We start from the raw sequence: 20,100 nt of genomic DNA on the forward strand, positions 1-20,100 counted from the left end.
CCTCTGTCCATTCATTCCCCCACACACTAATCCAACCTGTGCTTCGTGATTGGTACATCAAAAACTGCCATGTCTTGTCTTGTCTATAAAACGATATCTGCTTTATTGGTAGTAGCAGCAGCAGCTAGTTTCTCTTTTGACCAAAACTCAAATTACCCACATGTTGGACACCAAATGGCTGTACTTCAAAAATGTGCCAGTAAACAAATTCCAGTTTTTCCCCCCCCACAACTGATCAAGATGTTCGTAATTAATATAATTTTAATGCTGAAATTATCCGTTTTAAATGGAAGTAAGGTGAAATAATCAATTTTCTTTAGCGGAGACCAGAATGGGTTCACCTTAAAAAAAAAAATGTTTTATTTAAAGACACCACAAGAGCATAGTCTGGGATAGGAAACCCACTACATTTGTCCCTGTTAGTAGTGAGGGATCTTTTGTATGCACTTTCCCAGACAGGAAAGCATATACCACGTCCTTTGATCAGGTGTGGTGTGCTGGTTGGAATGAAGAAAAAAATCAGTTGAACGGATCCACCGGGGTGGTTCGATCCTACGATGTGAGCACTTGACAGACTGGCTAAATTTGTCCCCCACTTGAAAGAAAATGAATGTATTGTCAGCTATCAAGTGTTTACCATAATAGTACCCAGAGCATTTGGGTCTCCAAAGTAAGAGTCTGTTTGTTTTGTTTAACGACACCACTAGACGACAATGATTTATTAATCATCGGCTATTGGATGTCAAACATATGGTCATTTTGACACAGTCCTAGAGAGGAACCCCCTACAATTTTTCCATTGTAGCAAGGGATCTTTTATATGCATCATCCCATAGACAGGATAGCACAGCCTTTGATATACCACTCTAGGTGCACTGGCTGGAATGAGAAATAGTCCAATGAGCCCACCGACAGTGATCGATACCAAACCGACTGCACATCAAGTGAGCGATCTACCACTGGGCTATTTCCTGCCCTCCAAAGTAAGAGAAAACTACCACTAGTCTACTCTCACTGATTATCAACATGTGATTTTACATATGCACTTCCCACCGAGAGAATAACTCGACACGTACCACACCATTTCAGTATACCAGCCGAGGAAGTAAAAGTAAAGTTGTTGTTTTTTAACGCCACTAGAGCACATTGATTTTTTATCTTATATTGGACGTCAAACATATGGTCATTCTGACTGTTTTTTGGAAACCTGCTGTCGCCACATAGATTACTCTTTTACGACAGGCAGCAAGGATTCTTTTATTTGCGCTTCCCACAGGCAGGATAGCACAAACCATGGCCTTTGTTGAACCAGTTATGGATCGCTGGTCGGTGCAAGTGGTTTACACCTACCCATTGAGCCTTGCAGAGCACTCACTCAGGGTTTGGAGTCAGTATTGGGATTAAAAATCCCACGCCTCGACTGGGATCCAAACCCAGTACCTACCATGACGCCACCGAGGCTGGTACCAGCCTAGGAAGACTGGTTGAAACTGAAATTACCATCTTCTCACTGGCATGGTTTGTTTTGTTGAAAAATCTTATATTTATATGTTTTATTTACTGTTTACGACGCCAAAACAAGGGTGCGAAAAGTGACCTTAGTAGCAAGGGATCTTCTATATGCACCATCCCACAAACAGGACAGCACATATCACAGCCTTAGACATACTAATCGTGAGGCACTGCCTGGGATAAAGGAAAAAAACCCAGATTTATAACCCAATACACTACTCTGTACCAGTAAGCTACATCCCATTTCATATTAGGTTTTTGCAAGATGGAGTGTTGCATCTTTTTACATTCATTAGTACTTTTATACACCGACAGTAAGCTAAAAGAAAACAATACATTTGCTTATTGCTCCGTATTTTATTGATGTGAACATGTTGGAGTATGTACATGTATTGGTGATCCACCTTTATGATTTTACACACACACATTCCACTCACACCACGGTTCATTCTCACCATCTTCTTCATCGCAGACTGGTCACACAGGAGGCAGAATGGCCAACGCTCAAGTCTCAGTTTTACAGAATGAGATATGATTCTATAAATAAAATATTTCCTTGGGATGTGCCACAGATAAATGTTCTGGTCAAAGGTCAAAGGTCCATGTCCTCTTCAGTCTGAAAAGATGAGTTGTTCTCATCTGGCAAACCTGGCATCACAAGCCTGCAAACAGATTAAACAAACAAAGTAGTGAGGTTCCAGTGACCGATTATAACCGAAAATGTATTGGTTTTAACTCACCAATGTATTGATGGATAATAAAAATCCAAAATTGCGCAGAAAAATTATTTACTGTTTCTCCTGTTTACAGGGCTAAAAATTCGGAATCCATGTAGATTCCCATGGAAGCAGTCCATATATTCTAAACATTTTCAGAAGAACTTTATCAACAGTTTTAGTATATTGAATTATTTGTCATATGCTACTAACTGTATATGGATTAGTGTATATAAAACAACCCTTACTATTTACTAGAAAGAATAACCAATTTGTCAGTAACAGTGTATCCAAGTTTAAAGCAAAAAAAAAAAAAAAAAAAAAATGCTTGTTTACTAACAGGTCTTTTAGTTGTTGGTTCCTTTTTTCTTTACAGTCGGTTTTTTTTAGGTGTCTTACCAACCCCAAGTTCAGCCAGCAAACATTTGGCTAACATTCTCGAACTAATTGATTGGTTCCCAATGTGGCCATTTGGTTTACTGTAAAGCGCATAAACCAGTCAAGCGGATGTTTTTCCGCTCGGTCTGGCTGAACGCAGCCCACGTTACTTTTCAAAGATTGCATATTCCTAAACAGTGCATGAGATACCTTTGCTGATGTATTTTGCACATTTGTTCAATGTTTGTATGGATATTACTGAAGTACATTTCCGCTACAGACAAAAAGATTTATTGATTTAAAAAAGCAGGTAATTCAAGGTCATCAGCGAAATGTTTGATGTATTACTAAATTTGGCACACTACTGTCTCTTGTTATTATGTAAGAAATGAAGAAACATGTTCCTTTCGGTTCTCTTCGTTGGCAATTTGGTTCATAGAAATGGACCAACCACAGCTTGGCTCCAGGCCAGACTATTCTCGATAAACCTCTATGTTTCGATCATGCATGGATTTGAATATATGCTACGTTTTTGAAGCCAGTTTAAACTGAAGCTTGATAACCAAACTATTTTTTATTTTATTTTTATTTTTTTATTCAATTTAATAAATTTGTGGAAATATTTCACGCGAATCCAAATAGATTCGGATGTTTTATGTTTGCACGAATCCTGGTGCGAATCGGATTCGGAGATTCACACAAATTTTTAGCCCTGCTGTTTAGATGATGGAATTGATGTCAATATGTTGGGTTTGGTACATTAAAAAAAAAGATATTACATAGATATTAAAGGTGAAATTAGCCATTTGTATCATGATCAAACACACCAATAGTGTCTCGATTCCGGTGAACACAACAATAGGTATTTGATCCATATAACTGAAATCCTTTGGTCATATAATTCTAACCGATTGTGTAATCGAAAGTTGTTCGATTTGTGCCAACTGATAATAACCGATGAAATTACTACTGATTCTTAACACTAAAACAAACATAAAATATCTCAATAAAATAAAATTCAATATTACTGAACCATAAACGATCTTAACAATGGGGCCTGGGGAAATATAAAACATACAACTCAATCAGTAATTGATATTCCAACACTAGTTCTGGGTAAGCAAAACATTTCACCATATCTATTATATCCAACAGTTGGTTTTGGCCTATAATTATCTAACTATCAACTATTTCTCCAAATTAAAATAGAATTTGTCAGCTGTTTTTAAAGTGGCTAGGTCTGCCACTAACCAAATTATGCCAACTGCAAATTTTAAACCCAACTGACGAATGTTATTTTAATTTGGCTAAATAATTTCATGTAATTTATGCTTAGTGTGAGCACTTAGTGGAGTTTATACAATACAAACATAGCAACTGCATGCATTATAGGCTAGTAACAACAGTACATATACAGGTACTACATAATTATAGATGGTAGTGGCTTTATATACATGTCTATATCTATGTACGTGTGCATATATGTGTGTATGTATGTATATATGTATATATATATGTATATATATATATATATATATATATATATATATGTATGTATGTGTGTGTGTGTATATATATATATATATATATATATATATATATATATATATATATATATACACACACACACACACATGTATATGTAATCTTTAATACATCTCTGAGACAGATCACAGAGAATGCGAATAGTTATGTAATGTGTGCCTGCAGACACAGAATTGCCATAGCAACCTGCAGACCAGGCCATGCTGTATTGGTAGCAGCTTATATTAGTCACTGGCTGACTGCATGATCAAGAGCTGCATCCCAGTTACACTGGACACCACTGACCAGAGGGGTAGCTGCATTCCTGGTCATCGCCATATTTGGTAATAGCTCAAGATTGCTGATTGGTCGAGAGCTGCATCCCTGCACCTCAGAGGCAAATGTTGGACACTACTGATGGTATTAGTTTTTTAGTACTGCAAGTTACAACATGCCTTTTTCACCCACCGCCATCCCCTTCTTACCAACCATTTATCTAGAAACTTATATACATGTATAGTTTGTTATTAACTGATACAGCATTGTTCATGTATGTCTTGTATATTATAGTAGTATATTATAGTTGTATATTATAGGGACAAAGTAGTAGTGTGGTTGGGTTCGTGGTGTTCAAACCAGCCGCAGCAGGTTTCTTCCACCATTGCACCCCCAACAAATCAGTATTGTGGTTAACTCGCCGATATGAACTGCCAGCATACACAGCCGCAGCAGGTTTCTTCCACCATTGTGCCCCCAACAAACCAGTATTGTGGTTAACTCGCCGATATGAACTGACAGCATACACAGCCGCAGCAGGTTTCTTCCACCATTGCGCCCCCAACAAACCAGTATTGTGGTTAACTCGCCGATATGAACTGACAGCATACACAGCCGCAGCAGGTTTGTTCCACCATTGCGCCCCCAACAAACCAGTATTGTGGTTAACTCGCCGATATGAACTGACAGCATACACAGCCGCAGCAGGTTTCTTCCACCATTGCGCCCCCAACAAACCAGTATTGTGGTTAACTCGCCGATATGAACTGACAGCATACACAGCCGCAGCAGGTTTGTTCCACCATTGCGCCCCCAACAAACCAGTATTGTGGTTAACTCGCCGATATGAACTGACAGCATACACAGCCGCAGCAGGTTTCTTCCACCATTGCGCCCCCAACAAATCAGTATAAAAAATCTGCAGTTCATAGTGGTTAACTAAATTGGCAAAATATCAAGGGAACCGCAGTTTCTCTGGTGTTGTGGTTAACTCGCCGATATGAACTGCCAGCATACACAGCCACAGCTGTAGTAAGCTACCTGGTTTCGGGGGCACGAAAAATATTGAGCTAAAAAACTGAGTAACAGGAAAGCCGCAGTTTTCCTGCCATTTACACAAATTTGTACTTTGTGAATAATGAGCTCACATGCACGACCGCAGTCATTTGGACCCAAACTGCTATTTTGCCCCCAAAAGCATATGCCAAAAATATTATATTTTAATAAATATTGTTTTCTTTAATAACTTGTTTGTGTTTTGTATAAATGTCTTTTTGAAAATAATGGTGTGTTTCTGCACACCGAGAGCTAGGGCGGACTGAAAATATAAGCCCATAATAATATCTTCAGGAAGGAAGGAAGGAAATGTTTTATTTAACGACGCACTCAACACACTTTTATTTACGGTTATATGGCGTCGGACATATGGTTAAGGACCACATAGATATTGAGAGAGGAAACCGGCTGTTGCCACTTCATGGGCTACTCTTTTCGATTAGCAGCAAGGGGTCTTTTATATGCACCATCCCATAGACAAGATAGCACATACCACAGCCTTTGATATACCAGTCATGGTGCACTGGCTAGAGCGAGAAATAGCCCAATGGGTCCACCGACGGGGATCGATCCTAGACCGACCATGCATCAAGTGAACGCTTTACCACTGGGCTACGTCCCACCCTAAAATCGTGAGGAAGGGCCAGACATACCTCTGTTGCAAATCTGGCAAGTCTGTCGGTGGCATCTCATTGTCATCTGAAACGAGGTCACAAGAACTTTCTGATTCAGACACAACGTTGCAGACACTTTCTACCTGAGGCAAGAGACTGGCTTTCTCGTCGTTGGAGGAAACCACTTGAGATATGGTGTTCTTAATCAAGTAACCTGGTGGTTTCCACAGCACAACCTGCATAGTGGGTTTTATGCTGAACGATAAAAAAAATAAAAAAAACATTTAATATTAAAGGTGCAATGTCACATTTTGTTGTGATTACATTTATTTGTTCCACTTAACTACAAATTAATCTATCCCATACATATAGTAATTGTTGTGTAATTAACTTGAAAATATAAAAATTAAATTGTGCTGCCACTTGGCATAAACAGTGGTTTCCTCAAAATAAAGCATCAAAATAAGCACAGCAGGGCTCACACTGGAACAAATTTTGGTTCAGCCAATTTTCAGATGTATAGAGAATTTCCTTGAAAATTATTATATACTACTCAAAAGAATTTAAGGGTCAAAAATGTATAACCAAATAAGTTTCAGAGTGTATTAGATTGATGATGTAAACTACACCAAAAATTTAATTTATTGTTCCATATTTACAAAAAACCACAAATAAACGTCACTGTATACAAGAAGGTCACATGACATGCTGTCAAAGTTGAAGGTTGTCAAACATGGATTTTACACATTAGAACATTTGTTTAATAGTGTGTGAATCCACCCCTGGCGCAAATACACTCGACACATCGTTGCCTCATGCTGTTGATCAGATGTCTGAAGAACTCTTGGGGAATGGCCTGCCACTCTGCCATAAGAAGTTGACCCAGATCATGAAGGTTGGCCGGAGGGGCATGGTTATCCCGAACTCTCTTGTCTAATTCGTCCCAGGCGTTCTCTATTGGGGCCAAGTCAGGCAAATATGCTGGCCAATCCATCCTGGCGATACCTTGTTGTCTGAGAAAGTCCGTTACCACCCTGGCGCGGTGGGGTCTGGCATTGTCATCCTGCAGAACTGCCCCGCCGCCAATCTGCTGAAGGCCTGGGAGAACCAATGGCCGCATAATCTCATTCAGATAGCAGATTCCATTCAGATTGCCATCCACCACATAGAGGGGGTTCCTGTGGTGGATAGAGATGCCGCCCCACACCATGACGCTGCCACCACCGAACCGGTGACGTTGTCTAACGTTAACGTCAGCGAAGCGCTCCCCAGGATGTCTGTAGACACGAACCCGACCGTCGTTGAACTGGAGACTAAACCTGGACTCATCAGTGAACATCACTCGACCCCACTGAACACATTGCCACCGCAGATGAAGTGTGCACCAGTGATGTCTGGCCATTCTGTGACGTGGTAGGAGTAGTGGTCGAACAGCCTGGCGACGGCAGCGTAGATTATTGGCTCTCAGACGATTGCATATGGTTTGATCAGACACTCGAGTTCCAGTCGCAGTCCGCAGATTGTCACGTAATCGGCGTGCAGTGGTTGTGCGTTGACATAGAGCCATATTGGTGATGTAGCGGTCCTCTCTATTTGTCTTCCCGAACGTGGACGATTTCGAACAGAATTCGTTGCTTGGTACCGTTGCCACAGTCGGCCAACGACACTCTGACTGACACCAAGTCTCAGAGCAACATTTCTTTGCGTATTGTCATCCTGAAGCCAAGCAACAGCCCTTCCTCGATCTTCAATAGTCAGTTGACGTACCATTGTCGAATTTGGAGTGTGCACCGTACACGAACGCAAGCTTCAGTTATACGGAAATTCAGCACTGGGAACATGGAATACACATGCAAAGCGTGCAAATGAAGCGCTTTGTGAAAAAGCAAGTTATGGGCACTTAGCAGACCTTTCGCTTTCGCCCTAATTTACGTGCAAATGTAAGCATGTTTTCACCATTAGAACTAGATGACAGTAGATTTTAATTCATTTATGGGTGCTTAGACCCACTTTCGTCAAAATGGAACAATACCATGCGTGACATTATGGTCTAGCTAATATAACTGACATTCAGAAAATAATGTCGAAAATATCGTCTGACCCTTAAATTCTTTTGAGTAGTATATAGTGTGGTTAATTTAAGGAATATTTTATTAGGCGAAGCCTAAATGTTGTAGCCACATTGTATAAAAATTAGCAATTGGTTAATTTGGCAACAGACAGGGTGAGCCCTGGAATAGTGCTTGGTAACCCATGCACAGGTTGCCACAAATTACATGCATGCTAACCTATAGGTTACGATAATTATATTTACCACGTTTACAATTCCCATTATTATTCCTTCAAAAACATGCTGAATCATTCATTATCACTGTTCTTGTTGTATTGGCAAGTGTGTGTACTGTAACTTGAACAGCATACAGTTTATCAAAATTTTGAACATGATGTTTTTTGTTCAAAACATTTAGTGGAGAACAAAGTACCGCTCTCAACTTGCTTGATATGTAGTAACTTCCTGGTAACCTGAACGAAGCCTGAAAAATGTCTGTCATATTTATAATACATCTATCAACAGACCAGGAACCATGCTTATAAATTCAAGTCTTTTAACAACCTGCAAAGTCTCTAATGTCATGGCAACACCTGCAAATTGCATGTGTATATTGTCATTCAAGATTTGAGTCTAGACTAAGTTTTATAAGTACGGACCCAAGAAGTTCATCCTTAAAGAATTAAAAGTGTTAATAATGTACATATTTACGTTAACTGTGATTTTATGCATTTAACCTGTCTGTCACCTTCGGGAAATGTTTTATTTATCAACGCACTCAACACTTTTTATTTACGGTTATATGGCGTCGGACATATGGTTAAGGACCACACAGATATTGAGGGAGGAAATCCGCTGTCGCCACTTCATAGGCTGCTCATCGATTAGCAGTAAGGGATCTTTTATATGCACCATCCCATAGACAGGATAGCACATACCACGACCTTTGATGTACCAGTTCTGGTGCACTAGCTGGGCGAGAAATAGCCCAATGAGCCCACTGACGGGGATCGATCCCAAACTGACCGTGCATCAAGCGAGCGCTTTACCACTGGGCTACGTTCCATCCCTCGTCACCTTCAGATTTCCTAATACAATTACTCCCTAGCAAGTAAAATTATTTAGTTGTAATTTTGGGGGGGCATGTCGTTAACATTTTAATCAATTAACATATAAATATAATTGTGACCATTATGCATTTTTGATACTACCACTTATAACTAAATTATAATGACGAAAAATATATTAAATGATTCTTTTAAAATATGAATTTAGTTTATTCCATGCAGGTATGTTACATGTACTCACTGTAGATAATTATATTATTAAAAAAAACTTTACTTAAAGTTCATTTTTGTTTAACGACACCACTAGAGCACACTGATTTATTAATCATCTGCTATTGGATGTCAAACATTTGGTAATTTTGACATTTACTCTTTTAGAGGAAACCTGATACTTTTTTCCATTAGTAGCAAGGAATCTTTTGTATGCACCGCCCCACAGACAGGATAACAGATAGTACATACCACGGCCTTTGATATACCAGTCGTGGTGAACTGGCTGGAATGAGAAGTAGCCCAATGGGCCCACCGACAGGGTTATATCATATCATATTTTTCACACCCACTATCTGCCTAAGTTCTTTAATCATATGAGGTTCCATCTCTGTACGAAGAATATAACGAGGTTCACACTTTTATGATGTAATTATAATTACACAAACCTAGTACTCGGCTTGATGAAAAATTAGTCCGGCTTCTTCAGAGAATGTCATCAACAAACATTATTACTGTAACAAAGTTTGTGGTTAAGACAACACAAATACATTGTAAATGCATTTAAAAAATTCTCACCTGAAGGTTTAACAACAGTGCTGTCATTTTCTTACATAACAAGAAAAGTTAAAATTTGTTCTGTTTAATGGCACATTGATTTATTTATCAAACATTTCTAATTAGTAATTTTGTGACAAATAGTTTTGGAGGAAACCAGCTACCTTTTTCCATTAGCAGCAAGGGATCTTTTATATGCACTTTCCCATAGACAGGTCAGCACATACCATGGCCTTTGCATATAATGGAAGTACTGAATACAGAAGTCTGTAATGATCACACAGACTTGTATGGATTAATTGTGATTGGCCTATTATACAATCCATGTAAGGGTTACTGAGCTTGGCCATTACATACCAGTGATACCTGATGTTCAAGATGACAGATTATGTTTAATACCAGCATTTTCCAGTTCCTTTTAAATATTAGTATAAAACTCCAGACATTTTAGAGGGGTTTCACTGAATAAAAATCACATTATAAGATGTCTCTGTATATATATATATATATATAAGTTTAACTTAATTTTACCATTATAGTAAGCTGCCTAAAAGTTTAAAATATTTTAACACAAAAGGGAACAATGTATGCTTACAGGTCATCAATGATTTTCTTCGGCAGTAGTGGGTTTGTGGACAGCAAATCCTTAGCGCTGATATCATGTGTCAGCAAATGTAACCGTGGCTTTGTTTTGCTTGTGCTGTTCAATGTGGTGACAATCTCTTCGTCTTCTTCATCTTCCAACCTCAAAAACACACAGAAAATAACACACAGCCCATCGAACTGCTGGGCATTATTATCATGCACATTACATACATGTAGCTTTATGAAAAACTGAATCATCTACTAAATGTTGGGGTCAAGTTTTTGGAGGAGAAGAAATCTACTGCTGCCGTAGGAAGGGATTTTTTATACATAATTTACCCCAAATGCAGAACAGAACAAACATGGCCACTAATATATATGCACAATGATCAACGGTCCAAATTTCTACAGAATGTTTACAGTATATTAATTCTATATATATATATATATTCTATTATTTGTTGAAGACATTCTGTGAAGAAGTAACACTACACATATCTGATTGGAGGGTTTTTTACTTTAAGAGCATAGTAATAGATAAGCTAATTACAATTACATTTTCAAATTTAAATTCATTGCACATTTTTTTCCAAAGGATCATTCACCTACATTGTGATTTAACATAACAGTTATTTTATTCAGATTGGTGGTAGGGGTAAATATGATAAGCTACTTATGATCACCTAACCGAGTTATGAATACAATGACGTTCAAACACTTAACATGGATAAATGCCAAGACTGTTTTAGTTGACAATACTGAGGGGTTTTTTAGTTGACAATACTGAGGGGTTTTTTAGTTGACAATACTGAGGGGTTTTTTAGTTGACAATACTGTTTTTTTTATCTAAAGAAGACAGTATTACACACTATTAAACACAACCCAGAGATTACTAAGGATTGTCAAAAAATAAATGTAATGTGTCTATTACTAAAACTAAAAAATACAATTAACTTTTGGTCAATATGCTAAAATTAAAACTGTCTGGACATTTACAAGTATATCGGCCATTTTTCGTTACTGAGGCTATTAACATAGAACTACACATGTATGAGACCGGGTGAAGGGGGCAGGTTGTAAATTACAGACCCAGTTAACAGGCAAGTATGCAGGAATTTTAGTGGGAGGGAGGTCTAGTCTGGCGAGCTAAGTTTATGGGGTGGGGTCAACTCCTGCTCCCCCATAAACTATATCAAATTTGTTTTTTTACTCGAGTTGGGTAGTGGGGGTGGCAGGCAGATCCCACCCCATGAAAACCTCCCCTTGCACATGCACCTGTTTCATAAACATTGTGCGTGTGCATGCATTTGTTTGGACAGAGAATGCAATATCAATACCTCCATATGAATAAAATTACAACTTCCAAAAACATTCAGCAAATTGTAGCTCTAGACAAGTGATAAAATTTTGCACACAAAAACCTTTCTTCAATTTCTTTCATTCTCTGCCACTGAGACACTGGCCTCGGTGTACGAACATGCTGGCAGTCGGAGGTGATCGCTGTACTGGGAGATACGGGGGTTTTACGAGTCGGGCTGGGACCAGTACATGTTGCACAGTCTAGTGAAAGGTCTTTCATTCTAGCTGCCATCATTTCTTCAGTGATGAATTGTTTGGAGGGGGAGCATCTGTAATATAATGAAAAAAGAAAGAAAGAAATGTTTTATTTAACGACACTCTCAACACATTGTATTTACGGTTATATGGCGTCAGACATATGGTTAAGGACACACAGATATTGAGAGAGGAAACCCGCTGTCGCCACTTCATGGGCTACTCTTTTCAATTAGCAGCAAGGGATCTTTTATATGCATCATCCCAAAGACAGGGTAGTACATACCATGGCCTTTGATATACCAGTCGTGATAATATAATGAGGACTCGGTAATAATTACCAACCTATACACATGGTTCTCACTCATCCCAATATATTGAGTCCTCTACAAATGTAAAGAGTTCATTATAAGTCTACTGTTTCAGAATGTATGTTATTTGAATTATAATAATACAAATATCATTAGGCACTGTGTGTAACGAATACATATAGTGGCATATACAATACATATCATGAATATGAGGTGATGAAGACAAACATGTATTCACATCCATGAATACAAAAGTGAAAAGGTTTTGTTGAAAAATTCATCCTCAATTATTTGAATTTTAGTTTTATTTTGTTTTAATCAGCTATTTAAATGCCTGTATATTGAAGTTACATTGGATACACAAACAAAATACACTCACCCACGACTCTGACGTTAGGAACGTAACTCATAAGGCTGGTTGAACAAGATTATGAGACGTCCTACAGGTTTTTTCACAGAAGCGAAATCAAGGCAATGCCAAGACTGGTAGTATTAACTGCGCTATCTAATGTTATTTGAACTTTGACCTACCGGGTACATGCAGAGTACCAACTGGTCCAATGCATTGAATAAAAAAGGATTGGTCTATGTGCTTCATCTAATATAAAACAGGTCTGGGCATTATCAAACAATCGAATTGATATTGTATTTTGGTTAATATGAATTAAAAATATGAATTGTACAGTCAGCATTACATACACTGTATATGTATAAGTGGCAAATACAAATGCAACTACAATACAGATCACTGTTCGGTTCACCAAATATTCAAGTATATCGTTACACCCCTAAATAACATACATTTTGAAACCGTCAGAGAAATATGTTAATCTATAATATCAGTGGTGATGTCATCTGGCTATGACAGTATGAGTACCCCACTAGCCTAACAAATGATTAAACCTCACAGGAAGGTTGTATTACTAAGCTACACCCCTCTCAAATAATAACTTATAATAGATCAGTATATATTGTTTCATTTCTACATTTGTTATGAGTTTGCCTTTATGAGTTTTCAGCAAGTTTTATATATGTCAATTAAATATCAGTAAACAAAAAGTATGTAAAAATTATTTTGTATCAGGCATAAAACAAAAGAATGAAATAAATACTTTGTTATTATAATATTAATGGTAGTTTATGGAAATTGTTTTTGTTATATGAACAAAACAGAAATATTTGCAGGTCACGTCATAGAATTTAACGTGCACACGCTGTTGTAGCACACACCTGTCATGGGCACAGGTGTTAGCTCTCGACAGCTCCTCCATCCAGGACAAGAATGGTAATATTTCCAGATAATATGAACGTTCTATAAGTATAGTTCTATAATACTATATATAAGTATAGTCCTATAATACTATGTGCTGGTTGTATGCTGAACATTGCATGATTGTTCCTAAACAATTAACGGTGCCAGAAAAGTGATGCAAAACCGATTTCAACTGTATATTAATTACCTGATCTAACAGTAATACAAGATATACTGGTCAGTAATAACACAATCCGTACTTCTTTGACTTCAAACAAACCTTACCCATTGTCTGCATCAGGTATGCCAAGTTGTCGCTTTGGGCCCCGCTTATAACATAGCTGTGGATGCCTGTAAGTATAAGATACAACAATCAAATAGTTACCATACAGTGCTACATGTAGTACATTTTAATACTGGGTGAAAGTTGAAACTGTCCCTTACTTAAAGAGAGCATTGAATACTGTCGTGCTTGCTATTGCATGGTGAGATGTGACTTGTTGGACATCATAAAGTTTTTGTTCAGCTGGAAAAAAAATTCATGTAATTTGATTTCAACTAGATACTGTATTATTGTGCTCAAAATGACATGATGTCACTATATTATCACAATATTTTTGTTGGACTAGGATAGTCAAGTATGGTTTATATCTGAATCAAGCATTGTCTGAGATCTATGTACTTTATGAAAATAATTATTCAGCAATTAATCAGAAATCTAACCAGTACGGAGAAAAGGGGCATTTCATGGTAAATTTTTGTGATGGACGTGACATTTTGACACCATAAAACTGTTTTCATGGAAACTTCTGTACATTTTGTTTTACATTTTGTATGAATAGAATCTGTTAGAGATGTATACTTCACCCAAGGAAAAAAAGAAGTTTTGTACATCATTTGGATGCAAGAAATGTTTGTGCAAGTTCAACCTATGAACTCTGCTCTTCTATATCTTCTATTTTATATCCCAATAATTATTTTGTTAGGTCACTATGTTGTTTTACAATGACATGCAGAGAAAATAAATAAACAGTTGATATAATTTAATAATCAATAAAAGTACTGTGACGGATCCGATGTGACCTGACGGACGTGACATTTTGTCAAGATTCAAAGTTATCTCATAAAATGATAGAAATCTTGATACAAAGAAAGAATTTTTTTTATTTTTTTTATTGATGCACTCAACACATTTTATTTACGGTTATATGGCGTCAGACATATGGTTAAGGACCACACAGATATTGAGAGAGGAAACCCACTGTCACCACTTCATGAGCTACTCTTTTTAGCAGTAAGGGATCTTTTATATGCACCATCCGACAGACAGGGTAGTAAATACCACGGCTAATGATATACCAGTCGTGGTGCACTGGCTGGGCCCATCCAACGGGGATCGATCCCACACTGACCGCACATCGAGCAAGAGCCTTACCACTGGTCTACGTTTTGCCTGTTCATGATAAAAAACATAATGATGACATCTGATTAAACTTTATGATGTACAACAAATCATAACTATATATTATTCCAGTAGAATATCTCCTACAGTGTAAAGGCAAAGTCTGACTGAAATTTATTATTCAGACCTAATTTTCGGAAAACGTTGTACTATAATTAAAATGAGCAGAAATCACATTTTTTCTGTAGTCACGCACACTGAAATTAAAAATTCTAAACTTATGAAAACATCCACTTTTGCAATGAACAATGTGACTAAAAACAATACATATGTTTAATCAATGAAAAACATGGCATGTCCATCACAAAAATTATTTTCAAATTTTTATCAATTTCACAAGAAATTCTTCAAAATTAAATTCACAATCTTTTAAAACAGATAAAGAAGTAGGAAAATACACGAGGTTATGTTTCTAACTTTATACCTTTTAAATAAAACTAAACTTTTATTATCAATTTTGTTATAAAAATCAATTAACTAATCATAATTCATTACTAAAAATGCTTTGCACAAGTATGAATGTGTATATGTTTAATCAATCAAATTCTTGGCAAATTTATATTCTTATTGAAATTTTTCAAAATTAAATTCAGTTCTTTAAAACAGATAAAGAAGTAGGAAAATACATAAGGTTTTGTTTTTAACTTTATAACTATTAGCGAAAAATTTACTTTTATTATCAAAAACGTGACATTTCAAATTAGTTATAAAAATCGTGACAGACATGACATTTGTAATTAGTTAAAAAAATCAATTAACTAATTACATAATTCTTGACCAAAAATTTCATGCACAAGTTACAAGGCTATGAATGTGTCAATGTCTAAATTATTTCAGGGATAGCCCATAGGGCTAGCAGGTTATAAAATCTAGTAGCCCTCAGTAAAAATGCCTCATAACTTTAATAAAACATTTTAAAAAGAGAGATAAAAGCAAAATCATAAATTTAGTTTAATTTAAACATGTTGTTTTAGGGTGGGTTTTTTTTAATCATGAGCAATATACTGTGAACTATACACTTGTGAAAGCTACATTATAGCTCTTAAATGCCTTAATGAACAATAAAGTGTTTTGCTTAAATCATTAAACAGGATCTGGAGGTATTGCCAATATAACATTAAATAGCAGATAAGTAGAGTGAAGTGTCTGATATGTGACATTATAGGTAAATCATTTGTTTTAATATTGCCAAAATATGTATGGAGCAAAAAAATATAATAATAATAAATCCCTACCTACCTACAGGTCTACATACCCACATTTGTAAATACTGGTCAGAAATAGACAGAAACTGGGGCAAGCCCTGGGTGTACAAAACATTTTGCCAATCAACTACTGAATTTTTTTTTTTTTTTAATCAGGGCTAAATCTGGCACTCACCAAATTTGCCAACTGCAAATTTTAAAAACAACTGGCCACAGTTTCTAGATTATGGTATCCCCATTCCCATGGCTAGTGATATTCAATGTTGGGCTAGTAAATATCTACTATTGCCATGCCCAACAGCTAGTAAAAAACAAAATTGACAACTGTTGCAGTTAAGTCTGTTTTGTAAATATGAATATCCTGCCCCCACCCCAACCTCCAATGTTAGGGTTTTAAGCTCTATTTCCCTCTTTACTTGACATTTCTGATTATTACTATTATTTAGTAAAATTGTATCAATTTAAAGTAAAGTAGGGCTAGTGAATATTTAATCATGGCTAGTAAATTTTATAAAAATTCTAGAACCCCATAATTGGCAAATTTTATTTTAATCTGGCGAATACATTTTATGTAATAATTGTTATTTTATTAAACAAAAGCTGTGGTTTTGCCATTTGTTATGTTTAAATAGATGATTAGCAAAATGTTTTGTACACCCAGGGCTTGCCCTCTTAAGGATGGCCTGAAATGACTTAATGGGGTAAATATGGTATGAACCAAAAAATCTAACCACCACCACCAAAAAACCAACCTATTTTAACTATAGTAACTTGTTTGGTATGATTCCAGAAACTCACAATAGTTTTTATTTTAATTATTATTATTTTATGTTTTAGGCCTAATTTCGTAAAGAAGGCTTAGAAAATCATAGAAACCGTTTTGATTGTAGAACGGTCTGCTAATCACATGATTCTAAAGATCAATGTCACATATTTTAATACTGTAACTATCTTTGATAGGTGTCATTGTGAAGTCTTAACAAAACTTGCCTTTATTCCACAACAATAGTGGTTTTTTATTGATGACAATAGAGAGAGATTAATACTTTTAACATTGAAAATATTTTTCAATTTATACATTTCTTCAACATAATTATAGATATTAATTTTATAAACAATAATCTGACAATTTGCATAGGTAGCCTAGAAGGAAATAAACCACGATTGAGTTATGGTTTAGTTTAGAAGTTTGTTTGTTTTGTTTAACGACACAACTAGAGCACATTGATTATTAATCATCGGCTGTTGGATGTCAAACATGGTAATTTTGACATACAGTCTTAGAGAGGAAACCCGCTACACTTTTCCATTAGTAGCAAGGGATTTTTTATATATGCACCATCCCACAGAAAGGACAGCACATACTACACTTTCATATACCAGTTGTGCACAGGCTGGAACGAGAAATAGCCCAATGGGTCCACCGACAGAGATTGATACCAACCAAACTGACTGTGCATCAAGCAAGTGCTTTAACACTGGACTACGTCCCATTCCGGTTTAGTTTAGACTTCAGCTGGCGGCGAATAGTCTTGATCTTACCAGATGTTAGTTATAAGTAGGCATCAAAACAATGGGCCGTGTTGTTGATTGTCATAAATGACTGCGAATAGTCAAACCATAACCGAAATAAAAATTCTATGACTTTCCAGGATTTCCATGACCTGTACGAACCCTGAATATCTGGCCATTGAAGTACATCAAAGTATTTGTATTAGTGCGTTATTTAAAAAAAAAATAATAACACTGGCCAATATACTCCTTTACTTCACCCAACTCGTATTGCACAATTGCCACCTGTGGGTCAGACATGGGGAACAGTTAACAGTTACAGCAAGTCCTGGCAGCAGAGATCGCGCACATGAAAGGTGGAATATCTGACACCGATGAATTAAACATCTTGTTGATTGTGGAGTGACTGGACATGCCACAAAGTTTTAGCAGCCTGGCGGACTACCGGGGTTAGACAACTGGTAATCCGAGTGAGAAATTGGTAGCCAAAACATCTCGGGCAACCGCTAAGGTCGAGCATTGGTCTATAGTAAAGATTTTCTTCATTGTTGATTTTTAATAAAGATATTGGAAAAAAATAAATGTCACATCCATCACAATTTTTTTTAATGTTTTGTCCAAAAAATTCCTTAAAATGTCTCCCTGGTATAGTGTATGTCTAAATTTTACATATTCAGTACCCTTGTTTACTTTCATATGATATAAAGTTTCCATGTAAATATAATGTTTTTTATTTTCATAGTTCGGGACCAAATACCATGAAATGCCCCAATACCAAACATCAGTTTTAAAGGTTTGAATGAATGAGTTCTGACCAAAGTTAAATAATTATACTATGATATGAGGCAAAATGCAATAGCTTGTTGGGCCGCCCATCTCAAATAGAGCACCAAGAACACTGACTTACAATATAGGCACTGCCGAGAAAACTGAAACATCTTTGTTCGATGGTGGTGTATCTTGCATCCAAGGCATATCCTGAGGAACCGACAGCTGTGGTGCTGCAACAGAATCCATTCCAATCTGTGTGTGTGACATGTGCGGTACACAGTTCTGCCATGTAACATCCATCTGCAACCTTGGATGTGCTGTGTTTGGTAGAGAATGCTGCCAAGTAGCGCCAAGACCCGGAACAGTCCTTGCTACAATATTTGCGATTTGTGTTGATGGCACAGATGTCACTGAATATGGCTGAGCAACGTATCGTCCAAGACTGGTCTGTGTAGGAGTGGCGAAAGTGAATCGGTTTACTGGCACTGCATTCAGACATGGAAATGATGAAGTTATTGATGCTGAGAGTGTCTGTGGTGTCAGAGAATAATTCTCTTCTGGTACACTAATGTAATTATTGTTTGTGTACATGCCATGACCTGAATTTGTCATCCCGTCTTGACCAACAAAATTGTAACATGTATTATTTGTGGTGACTTTTGGTACAACGTTTGATAAAACCATATCAAAAAGAAAATAGATACTGCATTCTCAATAATAAATATGATTAAATTTGCATGCAAGCAATATGAACAAGATCGCTCAAGAGTGAAGTCCAAAAGTTGTGTGTGCATGCATGGCACGTCTTTTAATTATATTAAACGTTAGAGTAGATCCACTTTCTCCAATAATAACTTATGTATAGCTTAACACATTAAAAACGAAACTGTTCTAAACTACAAAGTCTCGGCTTTTAGTTGTAAAACAATTCCTCAAACGCATAAAATATAACAAATAACAACAAAAAAGAAAGCCAGTCTTCTCTACTTTGATCATTACATTAGAGTTATCTGTTCTTTAACATAAACAAATACTAATTGTTGTAAAATAGCTTTAATCGTCTGGAACTGTAGTTTATTTAAACATTACCTTACTGAACAAAATAGATTTATAATCTGAAGACACATGGTAATATTTATTAAATTGACCTTAATAGATTTATGACAAATTATCATATTTACGACAATAACCACAAAGTGTGTGGGGTGTTTGTTGTTTTGGTCTCACTACACAGATGTCATCTGCCATTGAAATCCATGTTAAATTGCACAACTTCAAATAAAGATTGCCAATAGAACGCGTTCTCGTTGGCACTAACAACATACACCATTGCGAACATATACTATATAAGCATTTATTTTCACTCCAAAATTGAGAGCATTTTCGTCTTAGTGTTTTGCTATAGCTACGCATCTGGCTGTAGTACCGGTCCGAACAGGTGGTTCATTAACCGATTCACTCTGGCGGTCTCTTGCGCTATACACCCA

General features: G+C 36.7%; 1 protein-coding gene across 2 annotated transcripts; it reads right to left on the reverse strand.

Moving 5' to 3' along the window:
- Positions 1-1,854: 1,854 nt before the first annotated feature.
- LOC121367578 lies at positions 1,855-19,596 on the reverse strand. Of its 2 annotated transcripts, none has more exons than XM_041491849.1 (6): positions 18,750-19,596; positions 13,949-14,014; positions 11,968-12,174; positions 10,557-10,706; positions 6,116-6,331; positions 1,855-2,174 (listed from the first exon to the last, which is right to left on the reverse strand). In XM_041491849.1, exons 1-6 carry the CDS (start codon positions 19,295-19,297, stop codon positions 2,105-2,107), a joined length of 1,257 nt encoding a protein of 418 aa, XP_041347783.1. In that variant the 5' UTR covers positions 19,298-19,596; the 3' UTR covers positions 1,855-2,104. The 2 variants fall into 2 exon arrangements, 1 of the variants encoding a protein (XP_041347783.1); XR_005957393.1 differs by lacking the exon at positions 1,855-2,174 and adding an exon at positions 8,391-8,610 and having other exon boundaries at positions 6,196-6,331.
- Between the last annotated feature and the right edge of the window lie 504 nt (positions 19,597-20,100).

This window comes from Gigantopelta aegis, chromosome 3 (assembly GCF_016097555.1).
Source record: "Gigantopelta aegis isolate Gae_Host chromosome 3, Gae_host_genome, whole genome shotgun sequence".
In the NCBI taxonomy this organism is placed as follows: Eukaryota; Metazoa; Mollusca; class Gastropoda; order Neomphalida; family Peltospiridae; genus Gigantopelta; species Gigantopelta aegis.